The 24,372-nt window shown below is 31.5% G+C and overlaps 2 protein-coding genes across 2 annotated transcripts; both read left to right on the top strand.

Moving 5' to 3' along the window:
- Positions 1 to 840: 840 nt before the first annotated feature.
- On the top strand, positions 841 to 13,824 carry LOC118034369 (probable cyclic nucleotide-gated ion channel 5). The gene is made up of 8 exons (XM_035039640.2): positions 841 to 1,123; positions 1,637 to 1,729; positions 3,003 to 3,585; positions 4,539 to 4,751; positions 5,240 to 5,532; positions 10,281 to 10,392; positions 11,474 to 11,710; positions 12,618 to 13,824. The coding sequence occupies exons 2-8, from the start codon at positions 1,665 to 1,667 to the stop codon at positions 13,317 to 13,319; spliced, it is 2,205 nt and encodes a 734-aa protein (XP_034895531.1). The 5' UTR covers positions 841 to 1,123; positions 1,637 to 1,664; the 3' UTR covers positions 13,320 to 13,824.
- Positions 13,825 to 18,690: 4,866 nt separating this feature from the next.
- On the top strand, positions 18,691 to 19,707 carry LOC118034370 (vacuolar iron transporter homolog 2). Its single transcript, XM_035039641.2, has one exon. It carries the CDS (start codon positions 18,946 to 18,948, stop codon positions 19,618 to 19,620), a length of 675 nt encoding a protein of 224 aa, XP_034895532.1. The 5' UTR covers positions 18,691 to 18,945; the 3' UTR covers positions 19,621 to 19,707.
- Positions 19,708 to 24,372: the final 4,665 nt, after the last annotated feature.

The following is a 24,372-nucleotide window of genomic DNA, read 5'->3' as shown; positions in this document are numbered from 1 at the left end:
GATATTAAAAATAATTTTTAAAAAATAAAAACTATTATTTTTATATATTTAAAATAAAAATCATTATCATATTTCTAAATATCTTAAAAAACAAACTTTTTTAATTGAAGAAAGGTTGAGAAAATAAATTAGCAAACCTTTGAAGAATGGCGATTGATTCATCAATCATCATATAGGCAGGGGACTGGTTTACAGTTATGCTATTTTTTTTCAATGAACAGTAACATTTTTATTCTATGTGAGCATCTTTTCCGATTTCATTTTCAATTTGTTGGTTTTGGAAGTATTTTTTATTTATAAATAAATTAAAATAATATTTTTATTTTTTAAAATTTATTTTTCATATTAGCTTGTTAAAATAATTTAAAAATATAAAATATTGTTTTTTTTTTTAAAAATTAAATTTTTACTTGCTGCTCAAACAGGAAGCTTAAAATTTAATACTTGCTGCTCAATCACAATTGGTTCAATGAGTTAATCTAGTCGATCAAGAATTTAAAGACTAACTTGAATTGATTTTTTAATTAAATTGAATAAAAATTAATACAATAACAATAAAAATGAATTACTTAATAGATTTTTAGTTAAATCTCGGTCAAGTTATATAAATGATTTTTTTAAATAAAACAATGTTTTTTAATAAAAATAATGAATCTAATAATTCATATATTAATTTAATAATTTAATAATCCAAATATTTTCCCAGCTTAATCATTTGATAGGAAATCCCAAGTATAAATTTATCCGGTTTCTTTTCTTCTTTTGTTTTTAAAAGTGGCTCGAAAATTATTTTATTTTGCCGTTGCCAGAAGCAAGCGGACTGCAGATGAGCTGCCAAAGAAGAGAGGGGCAATTCAGTAACTGAAAAAGTGCGAGACATTATTGACTCCTTTCAGTCCTTTGCCTTCTTTCTTTCAGTTTGTACTCTTCTTGCTTGGGTCAATTTCCGGTAAAAAAAAAAATATCTCCGATTTCCTCTCTTCCTCTCTAAATAATCGCGCCTAATTGCAACTCTCCCTCTCCCTCCCTGTAAAAACTCAAGTCTCTCGGTCTCTCTCTGTCTAACATCATTTCTACTTCATCTTCCTCCTTAATCACCTAAACCCCAAACTTTCATTTCACTGTAAGTTACTTTCTTCCTCTCTCCCTCTCTCTTGCAATTTCCTTATTTCCGAATTCTCGTTTAGCGCCAAATCGATCGATCGAATTTTGTAGTTTAAAAATCAGTGCTTTACGGTTCTAATTTGATTTCGTGGTTAACTTTTTTTACCCCTGTATTAGTAGATTCTCCGTGGAATTCTGTTGCATGCCTGCTACCATTATACTTTGATTTAGTTTCCATTTTCGAAATTCGAGGCTTTTGTTTTTTTAAATCTGTATTCTTCTTGCTTTTTGATTGTTACTTCTCTCTCTCTCTCTCTCATCTTAGGAATCTTTCTTGTAATTCATGAATTTAGTGGTCAACGGTAGATAATTAAAATCAGTGCTGTTATTGGAGATCTAATACATCTAAAGTTACTGCTAGTATTTTTTTAGTTGTTGAGTTTTTAATCAAGGTAGTGTAATTTTGATGTTTGTTGCAAATTGGAATGCTTTTTAATAAATTATCATTACTCTTCTTCTGGGAGCTTTGCAGGTGATGTTTTTGTCTTAAGAAGTTGGGAATGATGTTTGATTGTGGTTCGAAATCGCAATATCTAGGTGGTGGTCAAAGAGACAAGTTTGTCAGGTAAAGTTTTAATGAAATTCTTGTTAGAGGTCATTGTGTTTGTTGGAATATTTTGTTTTATTTTTAAGCATTGAAGACACAGTTTTTTTTCCCTGATTCACAAAAAAATTTAAGTTAAGAAGAAAGATAATCAATAAGTCATTAGTGAGGTTTGAAATGAAAAAAAAAAGAAAAAACAGAAGAAGAAGAAGCCTCCTCATAAGCATATGAAAAGACGCCTATGCGAATAAATGGTTGTGGTAGGAATAGGTTCTTGAAATTTTAAACATGATCACGAGTTTCAAAATTGTGGTGGGGTAGATGTAACTATTTGCATATGTTGCTGCCGCCCTTATCCAAGGTTGAGCATTCAGCTTCTTCTCTTGATCAGTTAAACCTAATTTTCGTGCTTATGGTTTTGTTGATAACACAATATATGGTTGAAGACATCTCTTTCTGTAGAATTAGAATCAATTTAGAGGGCTGGTGTTATCTATGCAACTGTAAAGTTTGTCATATAAAATCTGCTGTAACATTTTTTTTAGTTGAATTGCAATATATGTATTCTTTTTGTGGTTAATGTTTTATGTTTGCTTCAATGGTGTTTGTACTACTCTTGGCTTGTGGGAGGAATTTAGGATATTGAAATAAGTTAATAATACGCAACTTAGGATCTTATGATTTTATATACAATCAGAAAATGAGGCCAATATCAGTATCTGCTAGTCTAGTACTATTCTATAGTTTATGCTGGTAAAGTATCCTAGAAAACAAGTTCTGCTACGTGGAAGCTGCTGTGAGAGTGATATTTTCCCATTTTGAAATCTTAGTATGTAATAAAGGTGCTTATGAACAATTCTGTTGTCATACCCAGCCAAAACAATTTGCTTTACATAATTATCATCTACCCATTGTATGGTTATGTGATGCACTGATGTAGCTTTATGTACCTGTTCTCTCAGTTTATGTAATCATTTTCCAATATTGACTGGTTATGTGGATAGTATATGAGATGTTTAGAATCTAACATTTGATTTATTAAAGTTCTAGTATATGGGATGTTCAAATCTATACTTAAATTATTAAAGTTTTGAATCCAATGTTTGACTGCATTATTCACCCAGTTGGAGGTTCCTTCAATAGATTTTAAAGGCTTATTTTTCTAATTATGTTAGGACGTCCTTCTTACCATTTTGAGAACCTTACTTTTTCCCGCTTCTAGGGGTTCTGTAGTATGAATTATTTTTCCTTGAGCATCTGACTTTTTCAGTTTTGTTGTTTTTCTGAATCTTAGATTGGATGACTTGGATTCTAGGCTATCATCGCCTTCCAGTGCGGTAGCGAGAAATTGTGGGTTTGGTATTGAAGGATTTAGACGTACTGGTCAAGGAGCAGATACACCATCAAGATCTTTCAAGAGAGGAATCAGAAAAGGGTCTGAGGGACTCAAGTCTATTGGTCGGTCACTTAGATTCGGGGTCCCACGGGGAGTGTTTCCAGAAGATCTTAAAGTGTCAGAAAAGAAGATTTTTGATCCTCAAGATAAATTCCTCCAGTTCTGCAATAAACTGTTTCTCATATCATGTATTCTGGCGGTTTCTGTGGACCCTCTATTTTTTTATCTTCCAGTTTTTAGTGATTCAGAGACCTGTCTTGGAATAGATCGCAAATTAGCAACTATAGCAACAACTTTTCGAACAATTGTTGATGCTTTCTATCTTATACGCATGGCTCTCCAGTTCCGAACAGCTTACATTGCACCGTCTTCTCGGGTGTTTGGGCGAGGTGAACTTGTTATAGATCCCACACAAATAGCCAAGCGGTACATGCAGAGATATTTCATCATTGATTTGCTTTCTGTCCTTCCCCTACCACAGGTATAGAAACTGTGGCACCCTCAGTATGTTGATTTGCTTGTGCAAAAAAAACTTATATCTCCCTCCTGTTCTGATCCTTTTGGGCCTTAATTCATTCTTTGCCTTTTTTGTTCCCTTTTTACCCCCCCCCCCCGCGCTGTTTGTATATTATACCTGAGCAAGATGCTGTTTTCTTCATTTCCATGACAGCTACATCGATTGCATTACTGAAATTTTATCAATTCCTTTTTCTCGTTCGGTTATTATACATGCTTTATGATGGTTGACTATTTTCACTATAGATTTTTGGGATCATATCTTTTTCTTATACACTATACACACTATACACTTCTGTATACTGTACCACTGGAAATGTGAATTACAGAGAAGTAGATATTGTTTTCTAAATAGCAAAATACTAATTAAATCAAAAGTCCTAATCTAAATAGAAAAAAGAATCTGAATACAACAAGGTAAATAAAGATAATCTCGCACAATGACTTTCGAGCCTTATTTGAAGGTCTTCCCAATCTCCGATCATCATGAAATTTTAACCTAATTGGAAACATGATCTTCTGAATCTTCTGTCAAAATTATAGCTCGATCCTTACAGCTCGATCCAACAGTTGGATTAATAGTTATGCTTGATTTACAAAACTGTTTTGGACTTCTTAAATTTCTCAAAACCTAAAAATCTTAACCAGCAATGAAATATTTCAATAGACATTATTATGCCAAGAACATGAAGGAAATTTCCCCATATCACAAGGACTTTATAAATTATGGTGTTCCTTTGGTGTTCATTTTTATAAGAATGCTTTTGTGTTGTTACTTTGAGAACTATTGTAACTAATAACGGAAGAGGATTGCAATTTTAGTCTGCTGAATTCATCATATCGTAGTTGCAAGCTAACAAGTACTTTGCAGCATGCAAACAGCTCTTAGTCTTTTTGATTATTTTTCCTTGTGTGCAGATTGTGGTTTGGAGGTTTCTTCTGAGGTCAAAAGGTTCAGATGTCTTGGCTACAAAACAGGCCTTGCTTTACATCATCCTGCTTCAATATATTCCTAGATTCTTTCGAATCTTTCCCTTAACTTCAGAACTAAAAAGGACAGCAGGTGTCTTTGCTGAAACAGCCTGGGCTGGAGCTGCATATTATTTGCTATTGTACATGCTTGCTAGTCATGTAAGTTCTGTTTGGTTCAATAGCCTTCTCGTTTGGCAGTTTCTATTTTCTGTTCATTGGAACTCTCAGTTTTAGCATGTATGTTGTTATATTGGCATTGTTGTTCTGTAGCATGAGTATAGGTATAAGTATGCATCACTTAGAAGCTTCACATTAACCAGCATAATCCTTATTTCTCTTTTAGCATCAGAATGCCATCGTTCTCGTCTTAGACCTTTTTTTTTAGTAGTTGGACCTGGAAAAAATATTATCCTTCTCATGCTATTGGATAGAATAATATCTCATACTGTCTTGATTGTTTGTTCATTCAATTCCAATCTTAGAAGTTATAATCTGAATAAGAATTCTTTGTTTGTTTATGATATGCAATCATATAAAAAATAAATCTGATTTCTTATGTTTTCATAATTGCAGTCAAACACTAATCCTTCAAAATATTGATGCAAAGATTGTCACTTGTTTCTATTTTTTGAGTTTTTTTTTTCCAGATAGTTGGTTCATTCTGGTACTTGTTAGCAGTAGAACGAAATGATGCATGCTGGCAGAAGAATTGTACTGCTGCTGTAAAATGCAAAAAAGATTTCTTGTACTGTGGCAATCAGGGTATGGAAGATTATAGTGACTGGGACAGCTCCATTCTTAATTCAAATTGTTCAGCAGATGATAGCAACCAATTTGATTATGGAATCTACTCAAATGCTTTGTCTTCTGGCATTGTTTCATCTAAGAAGTTCGTTTCCAAGTACTGTTACTGTTTATGGTGGGGGCTTCAGAATTTGAGGTAACTTAATTCTTCTGTATCAGCATACTGTGTATATGTTTTCCATTTATGTGGAACTTCAGTATGGCATGACATTTTTTATAGCATATGATTTAAGGAAGACTTCTAAGAACAGGGAATTAGTGAGAGTTATAGAAAACCTATATTCTATTAGGCTTCCTATATTTAAGTAGGCTGGGACTTGAAATCCATAAGGAGATCTTTGACTCCTTAAGAAACTAGGTTTCTTAAACTTCACAAGAAGGAAATTCTTTAACTCAAATTTTCATGTATTAAATGGCTACAACATAATTTATTGTTTGTGTGCCTGTATACTCAGCCCAAAACCCCAATTCCAAAGAGTCAAACACTAAATAAGGAGCAAAATCCTGGAATCAATAGAAAGTTGTCCTAGAGGACAGTGTGTGAATTAATCAAATTTGGAAATGTACTCAGGAAAAGTTTTGTGAGTGTAGGGTCATTATGCATTTGGAAATTTATGATAAAATGAAAGAACGTACTTCACAAAATGTAAAATTAATTAATTGATCACTACTCTGACATTTTGTCTGGGATGGGTATGGCCGAGCTTTTCTGAGTTTATATAGCTCTATAGATGTCTTTTTGCAAATATCACTTTCCCGCATCCCTTTGTAAATCCATTATAATCCCTTTGCCTTGTTCCATTAATATACACGTAGCAGCAAGTATTTTTTGTTTGGCACAAGTGGGTGTGTCGTAAAATAATACCAGCTCATGTTTTTTAGGTTGTTATGTTGGTATCTGGGTTTTGGAGGACTTTTGAACATGGAATATCTTTTAGGGGGATGTTATCATGTCATTGTCTGCTTATTGGTTCATTTACCAATGGATCCTGACTACGAAATTGAGTGATTGTAAAGTCATATTGGTTTGCGTTTTCGAAGCAGGGTTGTTGAATTTTCAAGCTTATATTCTTCCTTGCTCTTTACTGCTTCATGCTATATGTGTTCTTTACCAGATCTGGCCTTTCATTCTACTCAATGCTATTTCTGGTCTTTACTCTATCAAATCTCACCCACTCATTTGAATTAACAACTTCCTAAATCCTGTTTCATAAAGTAAATTAGTTAGGCACGCACCTCAATATATGCACTATCTTGCCTCATCCTTCATCACTCACTAACCATTCTATGGAACACAAGGTTGTTGCTTGTTCATGTTAGCCTTAAATAGGGTTGAAATAAGTTTTTGAACTAGAATTTAGTTCTTTCATTTGGTTGTTTGTGTTAGCTTGATTTTCCTGTTGTGCTTCTCTGTCGAGCTTTTATTTTATTTATTTGTTTTTTTTTTTTGTAAGCCAAAATCTTGACGTAGAAATGCTAAAAACCTCTTATCCAAGATCCCACTCTGATTCTTGATTGTCAACTTAAATGAAACTAGATTGTATCCAGAATCATATTGTTTAATGAGTTCAAATCGTGCACAGTCCATGCTGGATCATGGGAATTACACTTTCAGATCTCTTTATCACCCAGTTGATAACCATATTTTGGATGTTTCCTTGAATAATAATTAAAATTAAAAAATTCAAACAAAATATGGTTTTCCTTCTTTATGCAAAACAAAACTCCTTACATGCTCAACATGCCCACAATTTTGTCCTATGTGCATTGAAACAGTACCTTGCTCCTTGCTGTAGGGGTCTGATGCAACGTGAATAAGGTAGAGTTCTCAAGTTTTAAGGCTACTGCCCTAAAAACTGTAGAAGAATAGAAAAAATCTCTGAAATTTTATTAAAAGTTTGGGTAGTTTGAATCTTCTCAAATAAACTAGACATGTCTATTTATATTAGTTTCAGCCAAAAATCCTTTATAGGAAATGATTCATAATTAAAACTTACCTAAATAATAGAATCCATCTAGCATTAGGATTCCTAAATAGTAAAATACTAACTAAATTAAAAGTTTTAATTTAAATAGAAAAAAGAATACAAATACAACAAGGTAAATAAAGACAATCTCGCACAGTAACTTCCGAGCTTTATTTCTTCCTGGTTTCTGATCATCATGAAATTTATCTAATATGAAATAGGGCTTTTAGAATCTTTTGTCAAAATTTTAGCTTGATTTAACAGTCATATTAAAAGTTATGCTTGTTTTACCAAACTATGTTTTAGACTCTTCTCAAAATCTAAAAATCTTAACCATTAATGAAATAATGCAATAAATATGATTATGCTAAGAATAACAAAGAAACTTTCCACATTTGTCCTCTCTACTTCTAAAAAACTTAGCCTAAGTTAACCGCCAAAAATTGAACTCGACCACCCCAAATAAATACATATTTCAAATATAACATTGTCACCAATTGATACATGAGATAGCTTGTTTCAAATTTCATAAATCCAATTTTAGCAAAGATATATTCATGTAGAATTTTTGAATATAGGCAAAGCTTCTCAAGACCAAAAATATCAACCTTGCATAAAATTGTCTAGATGATGGTAACTTTAGTTGATGTGTTTGGTCATCCTTTACAACAATGTCTTGACCATCAACTGATTTGTTAATTTCATAATATTTAAGCTTGGTTTGAACGACACATCTATATTTAAGTCCTTTTTTATGTCAGCTGCAGCCTCTTGAGCAATTCCAACAACTTGTTTTGGCTTTTGTTTGTGTTTCAAGACCCTGAGAATCACTACATGATACTAATTTAGGAACTTCTTTGATTTCTTCTTCACTATTAGTAGATGAAACATGAACAAGTGGAGAAGTATTTGCCACAATGTTGTTGTTATCACTAAGGTGATGTTGAACCTGTCTTCTTAGAAGGGACAATATCTCCATATTTTTCTTATTGCTATATAAGAAAGTTGAACAAAAGGCAAATAATAACAATCTCTTTGCTTATCTATCCAATATAAAATCTCTTCATAACCATCTTGTATAAGCTCCACAATTAATGATTGTCTCAAATCTTTCTATGATGAAGTTAAAGGCTTACCAGTATGGGTTCTATATTCTAAAACATCACATCACCATTCTCTAGACAAGAAAGTTTATGTATTGACAAGCCATACTTTTTGATAACAAGAAATTTTGCAGAAACAAAAGTAAGCTCTCAACTTTGTCAATCAATTAATAAATCTTTTCTTAAAGAACTTTCCATCATAGAAAGAAATCTCATCAAATTTAGAAATAGGTCTGGGGTTAAACTTGTCTCGAGATAAGTCTCCCAACAAGTTCCTCTCCTCTTCACAATCATTGTTTGCGTCTTATATTAGCCAAGCTAGACCTGCTATGGTTTGCTCCAAACGATCAAACCTTTGTTACCAATAATGTAATTTCTGCTTTGCCTCCACTTCTGCATTGCAAAATAGGTTGATATCGTCTCCGTTCATCAAAGAGGCCAACCTGCTTCGATAACAATTGACACAACGACATATAGCGTGGATAAAAGGTAGGGTTTTCAAGCTCTAGGGCTACACTTTGTGTTGTCAAGAGGCGGTCACCTAGGCGAGGCCCTAATGCCTTCATTAGCCTTAGGTGTTGGATTTTAATGAGGCGCCGCCTTGTGAGTGGGTGCAAGGCCTGCTTGAAGTTCATCCTTTTTTGTTGGAATTTTTTTTAAATGATTTGTGTTTTGACCTCTTTGTCTATTTTTTAAATTTACTACACGAAACAACTTAGGGCTATTTTTGTAAAAAACAAAGATTACGGTAAAAAAAAATAAAAAAATCATTAAAGTGGGAAACAAACAGACAATGAATGACGCTTAGAAGAGAAACACCAACCACACATTCTTTTTTTAACAGTGGGATTCAAAGAACAACACATTTGTACGACGAATACTTTAAGTTTTCCTAAACAAGTGCAATAGTTTGAGGGAAAGGATTTTGATTATAATCATGAAATGGGGGATATGGAGGATTCAAGTGAAGGAGAGGAAAGCATGGATGGAGATGTTTTTGAAGATTAATGAATAATGATGATGATATTTAATTTTTCTTATTAATCTATTTGGCTACTTACTATTTTAAATTACTTAATTTTGTTTTAAGGGTGAAAAATATAACTTTATGTGAATGTTATGGTATTTTATATTTTTATATTATTTTCTAATGATCTAAATCTTAATTGGAAATATATATAGTCTTGGCACCTTTCACCTTTGACAACATTGTAGAGTAGTAGAGAAAATCTATGATATTTTATTAAAAATCTGAATAGTTTGAATCTTCTGAAAATAAATTAGATACCCCTATTTATATTAGTTCTAGATCTAAAATCTCTTATAGAAAATGATTTCTAATTAAAACTTACTTAAGTAATAGACTCCATCTAACATTAGGATTTCTAGATAGTAAAATACTAATTAAATAGAAAAAGAATTCAAATATAACAAGGTAAATAAAAACAATCCTACACAATAACTTCTTAGCCTTATTTGAAGACATTCCTCATCTCTGATAATCATGAAATTTTACTCAATATAAAATAGGGCCTTTAGAATCTTCTATCAAATTTCAGCTCTATCCAATGCTCGAATTAAAAATTATATCTGTTTTACCAAACCGCATCTTGGACTCTTCACATACTACTCAAAACCTAAAAATCTTAGCCATCAATGAAATAATGCAATAAACATGATTGTGCCAAGAATAATGAAGAATTTAGCAATTAGTTCATAAATATATGTTGCTCTTTCAAATAGTTTTCATTGCGAGTGTTGGACCATCACTATTATGTAGACACTAACACTGCTTTTCATTAATTTCATCATAGTACACTTGGCCAAGGGCTTCAAACCAGCACCTATCCTGGAGAGGTTATATTCTCCATAGCACTAGCCATTTTTGGACTCATTCTCTTTGCTCTTCTGATTGGCAACATGCAGGTAAGTAGAACCAATTTGTGGTATTCTTTATTTTTTATTTTATTTTATTTTTAATTTTTGATATAGCTGCTTAATTAGTAGGATATTCTTTCATTTAGGGCTGTAGCTATTGAATTTATAAAATCATAACATGGAGGCTAGACAAGGGAAAAAGAAATAACTGACAATTGTGAGAATTCATCAGAGTGACAAAGGAAACCAAATTTTTTTCCTTTGATGTATGTGATTGTGAAGCCATCATATTTATGATCTCTTTTCCTGCTCTACCTATTATTATATAAAGAGTGTAGCTGAGACATGTAGAAGTACAGCAAGCTAGTTGCATAATGGTGTTATTTCAAGAATGGTGTATACAATATAGTAAATGAATTAAGGAATAAAATAAGTTCAAGAGTGACACATACCTTCTTCTTCTTTTTTTTACCATTTATTTTTTCCTTATTTTTCTTTTGTAATCTAGTGCATGCCTTTAAAATGTTAGATTATAATATAAATTTTATCTTGAAACTTCACCTAAAATCTTAATCTTTTGGGTTGAGATGATTCTTTGACATGATATTAGAACCTTGCTGGCTACTCAGTCACGAGTTTAAATCTCACCACTCCTATTCTATTTGATAAATTAAATATTTCAGAATCTATTTGATGACTTGCACTGGGAAAATATATACAGATATCTGAATCATATGGTAGGTTATTGAACTTCCTTATAGGTAGATACACATATTCTTACTCATGTTTACCAAAGTCTATGAGGGAAAACATGTCCTAATTTTGCATGCTAATGTATTCCTATCCAATTTTTAGTAGATTCAAATTAATTTACAGCTAATTGATTCCTGCTTCTGCTGCCTTAAGATTAAAAAATCACTGTAATTAATTGCCTGCTTGGTAAATAGATATGTAATATGGAAGTATGATCTGATGATACTGAAATTGCTGGTTTCTGCTATTGATTCCTGCTTCTGCTGCCTTAAGAATAAAAAATCACTGTATCACTTGCTTGTTAAATAGATATGTAATATGTAAGTATGATATGAACTGATGATACTGAAATTGTTGTTTTCTGCTATTGGGACAGACCTATCTTCAGTCACTCACTATTCGGTTAGAAGAAATGAGAGTCAAAAGGCGTGACTCAGAACAGTGGATGCACCATCGCCTACTTCCTCAAGAACTTAGGGAACGGGTAAGACGCTATGACCAGTACAAATGGTTGGAAACACGTGGGGTGGATGAAGAGAATTTGGTACAGAGCCTTCCAAAGGATCTTAGGAGAGATATCAAACGGCATCTTTGTTTGGCTTTGGTGAGGAGGGTAAGTTCACTTAATCCTTATCGCTCCCTTGTTTTTGTATCTAAGTTTTGTGCTAGCAGGAGACAGTTTGGGGGTTTATATCAACTGGTGCACCACAACAAATTTCATGCATTCTTGTAAAGTACAAGTAATAAATACTGTTGGGTGTTTTCTGTTCAAAAGGCATCAGCAACTTAAAACTTCAATACTAATATGTAGCACAAAACTATGTTCAGTTCTGTTGACAGAGTTCCCAAATTTTTGTGCCATGTGTATGCAGGACAGAATGCCCTTTTATATTTTCTTGGTTCCTAAAATACACAATATTATCTATTTCAATGCTTAGTCACATCTTCCTGCATGTAAAAGTATGAAGTTATAAAAAAATATGGGAACTGGCTCTGTTAAGTTGTATTGTTTGCTCAAGCATGTTTCTATAAATTTCCAGATATAAAACTATCTCCTATGGTTCTTGATATGTTAAGGAAATGCCATCAAAGGTTCATTTGGGGGAACCAAGTCAGTGTTCTGGAGAAAATTGTTCCTTAAGAACAATTTGCCTTTCTTTTATGGCCATTTGCATGGACAAATATCATTCTGCAAACAAAGGAACAAGAATCTCCTGCTACCATGATGTTTTTGAGCCTTGGGAAGTGTGCATTAGGATTCAGTTGGTTAAGAGATGAGAGTTAAAGTGAGTTTAGAACCCAGACCTTGAGAATTTGATTGGATAATTTAAGAACCTTTGGTTAATTTATACTTCAACATGTAACGGGTTGTAGGAACTTTTGTTCATGGTCTGCAGGAAAGAATTATTCCATTCTTGTCCATTCCCTGCTCCCACTCTGTTGCGTTGCATGTTTTAAGTATATGAGGTTCTAGCATCTGTTTTTGTTAATTGTTGTTCACTGATTCGAGGCACTTGTAGGTTCCTTTATTTGATAACATGGATGAGAGGTTGCTTGATGCCATTTGCGAGCGGCTGAAACCATGTCTATTTACAGAGAGCACATACATAGTTCGAGAAGGAGATCCAGTTGATGAAATGCTTTTTATCATACGTGGTCGCCTGGAGAGTGTGACTACAGATGGTGGGAGAAGTGGTTTCTTCAACCACAGTTTACTCAAGGAAGGAGATTTTTGTGGAGAGGAGCTTTTGACCTGGGCACTGGATCCCAAATCCGGTGTCAACCTTCCCTCTTCTACTCGGACAGTGAAGGCACTAAGAGAGGTTGAGGCCTTTGCACTCATAGCTGAAGAGTTGAAATTTGTAGCCAGTCAGTTCAGGCGCCTTCATAGCAGACAAGTTCAGCACACCTTCCGATTTTATTCGCAGCAGTGGAGGACTTGGGCTGCGTGCTTTATTCAAGCTGCATGGCGACGTTATTCCAAGAGGAAGAGTCTGGAGCTTCGTCGGAAGGAAGAAGAGGATGAAGCAGAGGCAGATGGTAACCGTAGCAATATGAGTGGGGGAGGTTCATATAGTATTGGGGCTACCTTTTTGGCAACCAGGTTTGCAGCAAATGCTCTCCGTGGCGTTCATCGGAATCGGAATGCCAAGACTGCCAGGGAATTAGTGAAACTACAGAAACCCCCAGAACCTGATTTTACTGCAGATGATGCAGATTGATTTGTCTCGGATGACCACTCGTTTGAAATCCTGTCAACTGATTGTTATTCTGATATTAACTTTGCTCACAAGGGCTAGAACAATATATGCTCTTTCTAGGCGGTTGAGCTAGCGTCTCCCGCATTGTCCTCGTAGCAGTGATCAAGCTAAGTCAACTAGTCCATCAGCGTCCTCTCAATTTCTATATAAAATATACTTTTAATCGTGAAATCAACCCACAATCTGTACATCTCAGAATCCGAAACCAGAGAAGGCAAGAGGCAATGGTAAAGAAACTTGGTTTTACAGGCCATGGAAGGAGAAGAGGTTCAAAGGTCAAGAGGGGACGGATTTTGACATTTGTTTTTCAGTACCTCGGCATGTTTTTCTATATCAACTTTGGGTGTTTTCTTGGTCAATTACATGGTGATTCTGTTGACGTGTCTCTGTATTACTTGTTTCATCCATGGTTTTAAAATTGTAGTTTCTTCAACATCAGTAATTCAGGGAAGTCAATTGCGCGAAAGTAAGCTCAGCTTCATTCAATTTTAGATTCCCTGTGCTTTCATGTCGATCAAGCCTCCGAAAGTTCAGTCAATTCCTAGAAAGTTAACATAAACTCATAATCAGGTCATAGATAAGAGAAATTGTTAGATTCAAGACTCTTACATAATTCATAAACTGAAGTAGGTTAATAAACACAAGATAAATGGATGAAATATAGTAATCCTCACTTCCTAATGTATGCATTCCCGTGTTATATCGGTTGGTCTGGTTTCCAAGTGACGTGAAACATTAAACATATATTTTCCATGTCCATGTATTTTGCCATGCCACGATTCCAATGGCCCATACGTTTCCTTTCACTGGATGAACCAATAGGCAATAGCCATGCAGAAAGCATTGGGAAGACCTGCTTAAGCTTAACTCTTTGAGACGAGCAATAAATTAGTTCCCTTGGCAAAATGAAATCTCACCGTCGAAAACCATTGAAGGCGTGTGTTCCATGGAATAGCACAATTTCCAATCGGATTTAGACAGAAGGCTAGATAGGTGGCTCGCGTAGTGTTGGAGGTGAGTTATAGTTGTTTCTAACATAAAAAGGATATTCTGACAATGATAATATTTTTTTAAAAACAACAAAAATTAGAGAGGTTATTAATTTGAATAAGTTCACTAATTTTGGTTGATCTATTATATAAAAAAAACCAACGATAATATATATATATATATATATATATATATATATATATATATATATATATATATGAACTAGGGTTATTGATTTGAATAAGTTCAATAATCTTGGTTGATCTAATAATATCATTATCTTAAAAAAAGTAAATGATAATACAAAAAAAATATATAACTATTTGAAAAATAAAGTTTGTGAAAAACTGTTCATGACTTGTAGAATTTTTGCTAATACGAAGGCAATATCCTGCTCAAGTGGTGTAAAACATGCATCAGCAAACCAAGTCAATCGTCTTCCCTTCTTCTATACTAACGCATGCCATCAGAGGCAACGATGATGTTGATCCATCGCCTTATAGAAGCTATCTTCCCTCCCACCGCAACAGGTAAATAATTCATTGACAGCGTAATAACGTGATGTCAATAAATAGTATAGAGAATTTAGTGTAAAATATTCACAATTATTTTCCAAAAAAATACATTGTTGCTCGAAAAACAACATACAGTTGTTGATCATACATTGTCTTATAGTCAATGCTTAATTTATTCAACTCTCCAATAATTCAATTTAAAATAATAGCCTCGAATATATTATGATTTTGAGAGAAGCGTGTCGTCTCTCACTTCTTCTGTTATAAGCTCAAATGGATACTTTATTTGCAGAAGCCACCGACTGAAAGCTCAGAGCCGTGCTTGAGTGGAACGTTGAAAGGTGGAACGACAGAGACGCACCCACCCCGGTGAAGAGCAGCTTTTCATTAATAAAATAAGGAGAGAATGGTGGCCTTCGTGTGGCAAGCACACTCCTTCCATTTATTAATTGATTGTGTAATATCATCATATCTCTCATCCTCTCTCTCAACGACAATGTGCTCTCCGATTCAGCATTCCTTTATTTTATTCTTTCTAGTAGGTTACGGTCCATGAGGATAATAGCGAGTGTTTGATAGTATAATAATAATTAATTACAATTAATTTTTTTTTTATTAAAAAATATATTAAAATAATATTATTTATTATTTTTTAAAAAAATTATTTTTAACATCTCCATACTAAATTGATCTAGAAATATAAAACAATTAATTTTAAATAAAAATTATTTAAAAAAAAATAATGCTCTAAAATGTTTAAGAATATGATAATAATTTTGATTTAAAGTATTTTTTATTTATTATTTTTTTAAAAATTTATTTTTAATATCTACGTATCAAATCAATCTAGAAATATAAAAAATTAATTTTTATATTTTTATAAAACACAATGTCGACCATATTCCTAAACACCATGAATATCTAATTAATTTAACACATGTGAAATTGTGTAAAACTGAGCTAACATGTTTCCACATATTGGATAGTTTATTCGAGAATTGTAGAAGGGCTCCGCCATGATTTCCAAGAAATTGTTGGGTAGAAATCCCACATGGAATAAATAACAAATTTAACATTTAACCTTTTAACAAGATCATCACTAGTGTTAGAGAACTTTTTTTTATTTTGATATATATATACAAATCTAATATAGTATTATAACAAAGTTGGTGCTCCAATATGTGATGAATCAATATAAAGACAAATTGAACCTTTTCTTTTTTTTAATTGATGAAGTCCTAAAATTGGGTATAGTTCTTGAATAAGAAAAAAATTGCCCAAATTTTTAAAAAATTAGAGAATCTTTTACTCTTTAAAATCATTAACTAAATGAAATATAAGATTAACAAACTAAATAATAAATATAATAAAAATATTTTTTTGTTAGATTTAAATGCAAACGAATTTTGTTGTTGGATTTTTATAAAATAACTATTGAAATTGAATTCAAATGGCTGTTATAAAACGTAATATCAATTAATTATTATGGTTTAATACTACAGATTATTTCACTTAGAATTTTTTTTACAGCGGTGTTAGTTCACCTATTCCTTTTTACTGTATATGCTAGCTGCCCAATATTCGCCAAAACTCCTTGAGTACAGGCAAAATATCTTTTCTTCAAAAATCAGTTCTTTATCGGGGAGGTTATCCACTTATCCTGTGTTCCAAAGAATCTTGTGCAGTATTAATTTTAAAATATATTTCTGCCCTTTAATTTAGTGATAAACAGGCGATTCTTTGAGATTTGGTTTCAAAACAGTAGTAGCCTTGCTTGAAAAATTTAACTTTTGACTTAACGACACACTCACTTAAATATTAACCTTAAAGATCTTCATCAAGTTGCAAATTAATTATCTTAATTTAAGACTTAATAACATATATAGGATTGATATTTTGAGGTTTAATGTACGTAAATGCAATTTTAGGTTACCTTTTGGCATAATACTTCACAAAACGATCCTCGCCGTGATAGCAATTCAGTTGCTTATTGCTCAATTAATACAAAATTTCTACTGGTCATAATGAGCCTAAAATCATAAAAGCAGAATTCTTCTATGGCCTATGAATGTTGTGGAAACAAAATCTTAGTTTTACCTCTTTGAGCCTAGAATAAACGGGTCCAGTACGTACATTAAGATCAACTAAACATGTTATCTCATCAGTTTCACCATTTGATCATCAACAATCTATTTAAATGTGAAATATGCTTCACTAGAAAGTAAAAAATTTGATGCATACAAGATGAAATACATTTAAAATATCGAGCCAGAGCCATTTTCAAAATTAGTATAAAAATCTTATAGAAAACAAGTAAAAAAATAATACAGTTTAATCTCCAATTAAATCAAATATTGAAAGATGGAGTTGAGAATACACAAGCTCAAAGAAAGAAAGAAAGAAAATGAACCCGGATGAATCTTCTAAATTTGGGTTAATCTTTCAAATTCACAACCAATTAAATTCTAGTCCTGGACTCAATTAAGAAGCTCAATTTAATATTGAATGATGAAATCAAAAAAAAATATTGATTTAAAAAATAGAAGATGGAAAAAAAGAGAGAGAACTATTTGGCATTGTTATTAAATCTGACCCAGTGAGTTAACCTAGAAATATCTCGGCCTAACGTCTTACCTATCTTGATTTTAAAATTAACCAGCATGAAAGTAAGTTGTCGCTATGTTACCCATTCAACCTGGTGGGTCCAAAGCTATCTAGACGACAGCTAAAGATGTGGTTTAACTTTAAAAAAATTCATGATATTTGTTTTTGGAATATTGAGACAATAACTTGTTTAAACAACTTGGGTTTAGCAACTTAACTCCCACTGAGTTTAAAAGCTTTATTTTTTTAAAAAAATTAATTTTTATTTAATGATATGATAACAAAAATTAATGCTTGCAAAACTAAACACCAGCTAAATACTAAAATGTTTGTTTGAGATTGCTTAAATTTATAGAAAACAAACTGAAATAATTTATGATGATGAATTTAAAATTAACAAAATATTGAAGAATAAAATTAAAAGAAAAAAGAAGCTAAAAGCATTTAATGGGGAAAATGGATGGAAAGAAAACAATTTTAATTTTCTTATAAAAGAATCACTTCCTCTTATATATATATATATATATATATATATATATATATATATATATATATATAAGAGGAAGTGATTCTTTTATAAGAAAATTAAAATTGTATATATAAGAGGAGAGGAAACCCAATTTATTTAGTGTAGTTAATCTTATGATCAAGAATGGAATAAGAGACGTAATAGAGATGGACACCCTACAAATAGCCTTGTATGGGCAAAAACAGGATGCGCCGGCCCCCATCTCTTTTATCATCATCAAAATTCCTTCCAGACAGTTTGTTTATGCAAAAATAAGACCCAATGCCCGTTGAAAACCCAGAAAAGACTCCGAGCAATAATAATATATGATAAAATGAAGGCTGATCTTGTTACTTTGTCCAAATACAAACTGTCGGAAAAGAATATTGATTAATGAAATGGAGGGGCATCGGCATCCTGTTTCCCCCCCGATCACTGTAAATTAATGATGATGAGGATGCGCCTCCATTTCATTAATCAATTTTCTTTTCCCCATGTTTACAAGTGCCCGTTGAAAACTGAGAAAAGTCTCAGAACAGTAATATTGCTTGATAAAATCGAATCTTGTTTGTCCACATACAGATTTAACCTCTGTATAGGCCGCATAAAACCCTAATTAAAACCATATATACAATATGACTCTCTAAATGCCCCCAATATATCCATTTCCTAGCTTTAACAATCTCTCGCGGACATTATTATTTAGTATGGTAAAGCATTGTTGCCCTACATATACTTTTTCCTGAAATATGGACCGTAAATGATAATTAGAATAATTAATGCTGTTAGATGTATAAAGCATTTTCTTTCATTGGTGGACATGTTGGCCCCTTTTCTTGCACCGTAGCAAACATATTCTATATATACCCTTGTTGAGGCGTGTGTCCTTCACAGTCTGAAGTCTTCTCTTCTATATACCATCCTATATTCTAATCAAATCTTCATTATTTCCAGTCCAGTTCTCAATTCCATGGCCGCCACCCAGACATCCCTTAATATTGATGATGCCAGGTTTCCCCTTCCTGGCCAAGAATTTGAGCAACAAGCAACACCAGAGGTTGAAACCAAAGACTTCGACTACTCGAAAAGATCACAGTGGCTACGTGCCGCGGTCCTTGGTGCCAACGATGGTTTGGTTTCCATCGGGTCATTGATGATGGGTGTCGGCGCTGTGAAACAAGATGTTAAGGCCATGATTCTAACCGGGTGTGCTGGTTTGGTAGCTGGGGCTTCTAGCATGGCTATAGGCGAGTTTGTGTCTGTGCAGTCTCAACTTGATATTGAGTTGGCACAAATAAGGAGAGACAAGCAATTACGAAGGGACAGCGAAGAACTACCGGAGGAAGAAGAGGGAGAGAAGGCGAATTTGCCAAGCCCAACGCAAGCATCTGCAGCTTCAGCTCTTTCCTTTGCACTTGGTGCATCAGTGCCAGTTCTAGCTGCTTCTTTCATCGGACAGTACAAGTTGAGGCTGGGAGTGGTGGTTGCGGCAGTCACCGTGGCTTTAATGGCTTTTGGGTGGTTAGGGGCTGTGTTGGGGAAGGCACCGACTATTAAGTCATCCCTTAGGGTTTTGATCGGAGGATGGTTCGCTATGGCCATAACCTTTGGCCTAACCAAGTCGATTGGGTCAACTGGGTTATGAGTATGGCAGTATGCTATACCCTTCTCTCCCGGTACTATTAAATTCCATGCTGTATTGTCTGTGTTGTTTATTTTCTTTCCTTTTTCCTTTTTTTTTTTTTTTTTTTTTTTTTTTAGTAGTGTACGACGTGTGCATGGGAAGGAGAAGTTCTTACTGTGTATATGTGTAATGTGTGTATATATTTCCATTCCAGAATATTTTCGCGTTTCGTCCCGGATCATTTATAATTCATAATATTAGTTCAATATTTATGATTCTACTTTAAATTTTAAAATAAATTAATTTTAAATTATACAATACAAATACAAATATACAATGTCAATTATTTAAATATAATTTTAAAATTTTAAATATTTCTAAATAATTAAGATTTAATAGAACTTTAAATTTAAAGTAATTCAACACAAACACAATATCAAAATATTGCAAAAATAAAAAGGTTTTAATTTGAAAAATAAATAAATAAATCAATTATCATCTCCATCATTAACATAGATATAAAAGAAACTATCAAAGAAATATAAGGTCCAACTCTTTAAATTTGCCTTTCTGTACCGGCAATATATTTAAAAATAATCATGAAATAAATAACAAGTGGGGACTTCAAGAAAGGATATTGATGAAAGCTAGTAAACTTTTTTATAACAATTTTTTTTATAAAAAAAAAAAAAACAATGAATGGCAATGATACAAAACTAGCCCCTAGTTATCATAAAAAACAAATTAATGCATAGTTTCTTGCAAAACTACTAATAAATTCATAATTTCATAATTAATAAAAATATATCTTAGAAAGTATAAAATAATTTGGTTTTTTTGGAAAAAAATAAAAAAAAAAATTATTTATTTATTAATGAAAACTTTGATGTGGAACTCATAATTTTTTGCTTCTTGAGCCTGAACTCATCGGAAACATTCTATATATATATATCTAGAGAAATGGCTAGCATCGCTCTAAATTATTTTATTTCTTCGTCACATCCATCTGCAAGTATCGAGTATTGTTTCCTATATTTTGCTTCATCAATTCCCTAGCAATAAGATAAAAAAAAAAAAAAAAGAGTCACGCATTTGCATACAACTGTGTGCATTTTATGCAGCAAACATGAGACACAAAAAGAAGAGACAAACGAGGCTAACCTAAGAAACCGAGTGAATATAGTCACCTCAGTCTAATATGTACGTAGTCTATTATGAGATTATAATAATTATATAAAAAATAAAATTAAAATAAATTCTAAAGTTTGAATGATGAAATTTTTTTAAAAAAAAATCAATTAAAAAAAATAAAAAATAATCCAAGTTAATTTTTTAAATTCATGATTTTGAGTTATAAGATTGGGTTAATCTCATAAAAAAATAAATTTAAAAAATAATAAATTTAACAAATTGATAGGGTAGGTTCTGTTTTGAAGGCACGGGGATATAGAGTTGGTTTGGGTATATATTTTTGTTAGGTAACTGAATCACTTGTTTAGTTAGAGATAACTAGATAATTCACAAGTGCTCCACTAGATAAAAAAAATAATATAAAAAGTTATTATAGCGTTGATAATATTTTTTTAATAAAAGAACTAAAAATTTAATGTATATTGAAAGATATATTTTTTTAAAATATTGAGACAATAGATGATGTGTGTGTATTAAAAAGTATTAAGGTGATAATATTATGGATTAACTCGAGTTAATTCAGGTTAATTTGTTAAATCTGTGATCAAATTCATATAACTGTGATAATTCCATAAAAATCTAATAAAAATAAATTATAAAGCTAAATTCTTAATTAATTCAATTTTAAAAGGCAACATTGAAAAAAAATTCAATTAAAAAGAAAAAAAAAATATGAGTCAATTTGAATTAATCTATAAAATTCATGATCCAGATCATGAGACTAAGATAATCCATAAAGAAAAAATAAAAAAAATAAATGAAATTCAATTATTAAGCAACCCAATCTTGAATAATAAAATAAAAAAAGAACAAAAAAAATAATTAACTTAACTCGGGTTAACATGTCAAAACAAAAATCTAAATCATGAAACCGAGTTAACTTAATAAAAAGTACATCTAAAAAAATTATGAGATCTAATTTCTAACAAACTCAACATTACAAGATACAAATAATAATAATACAAAACTTAAATTTATAAAATTGAAATAACTAAATAGAAAATATTTTGAAAAAACTCATGAAACTATCCTTCTGATCAACCTTTATATATATATATATATATATATATATATATATATATATATATATATATATATATATATATATATATATAAAAGATCAGGTTGCTAGGTGGTAAAATTGACAATAAAAAAAAGATTCCTCTATGTTGTTAATAATAATAATAATAAAAATCTAGCTGTGTTTACTATTTCGGATTTCAGTGCATATGGTACCTAGTTTAATCTGCAATCAGTGACTTGGCAACCACAATATCTAAAACCACCCATTTGATCTTTGGAGGCTGCGAGCGAATATTCCCATGAGGGGCACTCCTCTGGTCCTGTTAGTGGAACAGTCCAAAATCTACACTGTAGGCCCAAAGAGAACAAAATTACATTCTTTACCACACTGACACAAAAGGGCTGGAAAGGAGCGTAGAATTACATGATCTGCCCCTCCGCCAACACTGTTAAAGGTTAAAACCAGGCAGGGCCGCCTGGTCTGGGAATTAACAAGGAGGAAAAACTAAAATATCTGGGTAGCTAGATCACTGTTCATATCAACCGTGAAAGCCACCCCAGATCTTTTAGCTAGTTCACTGTTCATATGTCTCTTATTATTTTATTTTATAAATTTACTTTTTATCAACAAGGTAAAAACTTAAAACAATTAAAATAAAAGTTCAAATGATTTAAATTTAGCAGAAAACATGTATTTTTTAGCCGAAACTTCTTTTTACTTATTCATTTTTTTATGAAGAATATTTTTTTTTCATCAGAAGCATGGTTTTTTATATAAAAATCTATCATATCCATTAACCAATATTAAATAAATAAATAAATAATAATTTTTTAATTATTTTTATATGGCTATATAAAAAATAATTAATGCAAAGAAATAATAAAAAAATTTATAATAAAAAATATATATTATATTATCATTGAGTATTCGTGTGTAGTTTTTTTTTTAAGAAAATAATGTGCATATTAGTTTCATATATAATTATTAAAAAAAACACATAACATAAAAATATCTAGGTTTATTTTAAAAAAAAACATGATATAATTAAATGATTTTTAAAACAATTTATTTAAAAGTATTTCATTTTAATACATAGAAAAAAGAGAGGAAAAAAGACCCAAGTGCTCATGTGCCTAGACTGCGAAGCCTGCACGACCATCCCATAAAAAACCCTGAAGTACTTAGGTTTAGAAGGTCAAACCCGCACTCCCGGCATCCTCTAAAATCTAAACAACTTTAGTAACCCCATTTAAAATCCAGAATGTCTTTTAACGGGTGAAAAACTAAAAATCAAATTAAATTTAAAAAAATCTAGCCAATCTACATTTGTTGCTGGTTTTTCTTTTTTAAAATCAAATAAAATGGTTATAAAAAAAATTGGTCCTTGGATTATTTTATTTAGTCAGGCCATTAATTTTTTTTTATCCTTTAATATTGTGGTATTTGGTGATTTAATTTGGTAATTTGTTTTACACCGATTATCTCTCATCAAGTTATTATATTCTAAAAAAGTCCGGACATAAATTAGTTCTTGATTTTACAAGAATTTATTAATTGTGAAGAATTAATAATGATGGGACCAAAACTAAAACCTTGATAAGATAGAAGCATTTCTTTTTAAAAAAAAAAAAAAAAAAAACAGAAGGGTGTTAACGCCTATTAAGCTTAATTTTTTTAAAAAGTTTATACCTTGATACCTTGAGTTTTGAAATTATATGATTTAATACATAACTTTATTTATTTATGGTATAGTTTGTGAGTATGAGAAAAGAGAGAGGCTCATAGAAAAACAATGACGAAAATAGAAAAAGGTTGATTATTCTCATGTAATTTACTAAACTGACCACATTTGATGTTAGTGTTTCTTTTGATAAGAGAAGTGTCACTAAAATGTTTTTAAACTTTTATTATTACTTGAAAAAATAGATTAGGGTTGAAAGATTTTTTCTTGTTTGTTTTTTTTTTTTTTTATGTGTTTTTTAACTAATTTGAGGGTCGTTTGAGTTGAGTAATTAGTTTTTTAAGGTTATGAGTGTTTTTTAGTGTTTCTAGATCAAAATAGATTAGAAATTAAATTTTAAGGTTAGAAAAAAACAAAGCTTGAACTTTTAGCCACCTTTATAGTGGTTAAATCTTAGACACCTAAATGATGGGTTATCTATTTATTTTTTAAAAAAAAATATTAGACAAATGATGAATTTTAAAGACAAAAATTGAGGCTCAGCTATGTAAAGCTAATAGGCTTGTATAGCTGACTTGTTTTTTTTTTTTTTTTTCTAGTTGAATGATATTAACTTTCTTAAGAATTAAATAATTTATAATATTGCATGTATAATTATTTTTAGATTTTTAGATTAACTAAGAATGATTTTTATATGTTATTTTATGTGGTTTCATTTATTTTTTACTTCATTTTTAATCAATGTTCTTTTTGTGCAACTCATCATAATTATTATTTTTTTGTTTTAGTAGGTTTATTAATTCTGATGATTGAATTTTATTATCATATAATTTAAGAAAAACAAAATTATTAAACTCAATTAATTCCATCACTCGGA

Source organism: Populus alba, chromosome 18, assembly GCF_005239225.2.
Source record: "Populus alba chromosome 18, ASM523922v2, whole genome shotgun sequence".
NCBI classification, from domain to species: Eukaryota; Viridiplantae; Streptophyta; class Magnoliopsida; order Malpighiales; family Salicaceae; genus Populus; species Populus alba.
The sequence above is the reverse complement of the archived record's forward strand: the minus strand, read 5'-3'. Positions and strand labels throughout refer to the sequence as shown.

Coding starts and splice junctions, on each gene's coding strand:
- LOC118034369 (XM_035039640.2), top strand. CDS start 1,665: ATGATGTTTGATTGTGGTTCGAAATCGCAATATCTAGGTGGTGGTCAA. Junction 4,752..5,239: donor TGTACATGCTTGCTAGTCAT/GTAAGTTCTGTT, acceptor TTTTTTTTCCAG/ATAGTTGGTTCATTCTGGTA. Junction 5,533..10,280: donor TGGGGGCTTCAGAATTTGAG/GTAACTTAATTC, acceptor ATTTCATCATAG/TACACTTGGCCAAGGGCTTC.
- LOC118034370 (XM_035039641.2), top strand. CDS start 18,946: ATGGCCGCCACCCAGACATCCCTTAATATTGATGATGCCAGGTTTCCC.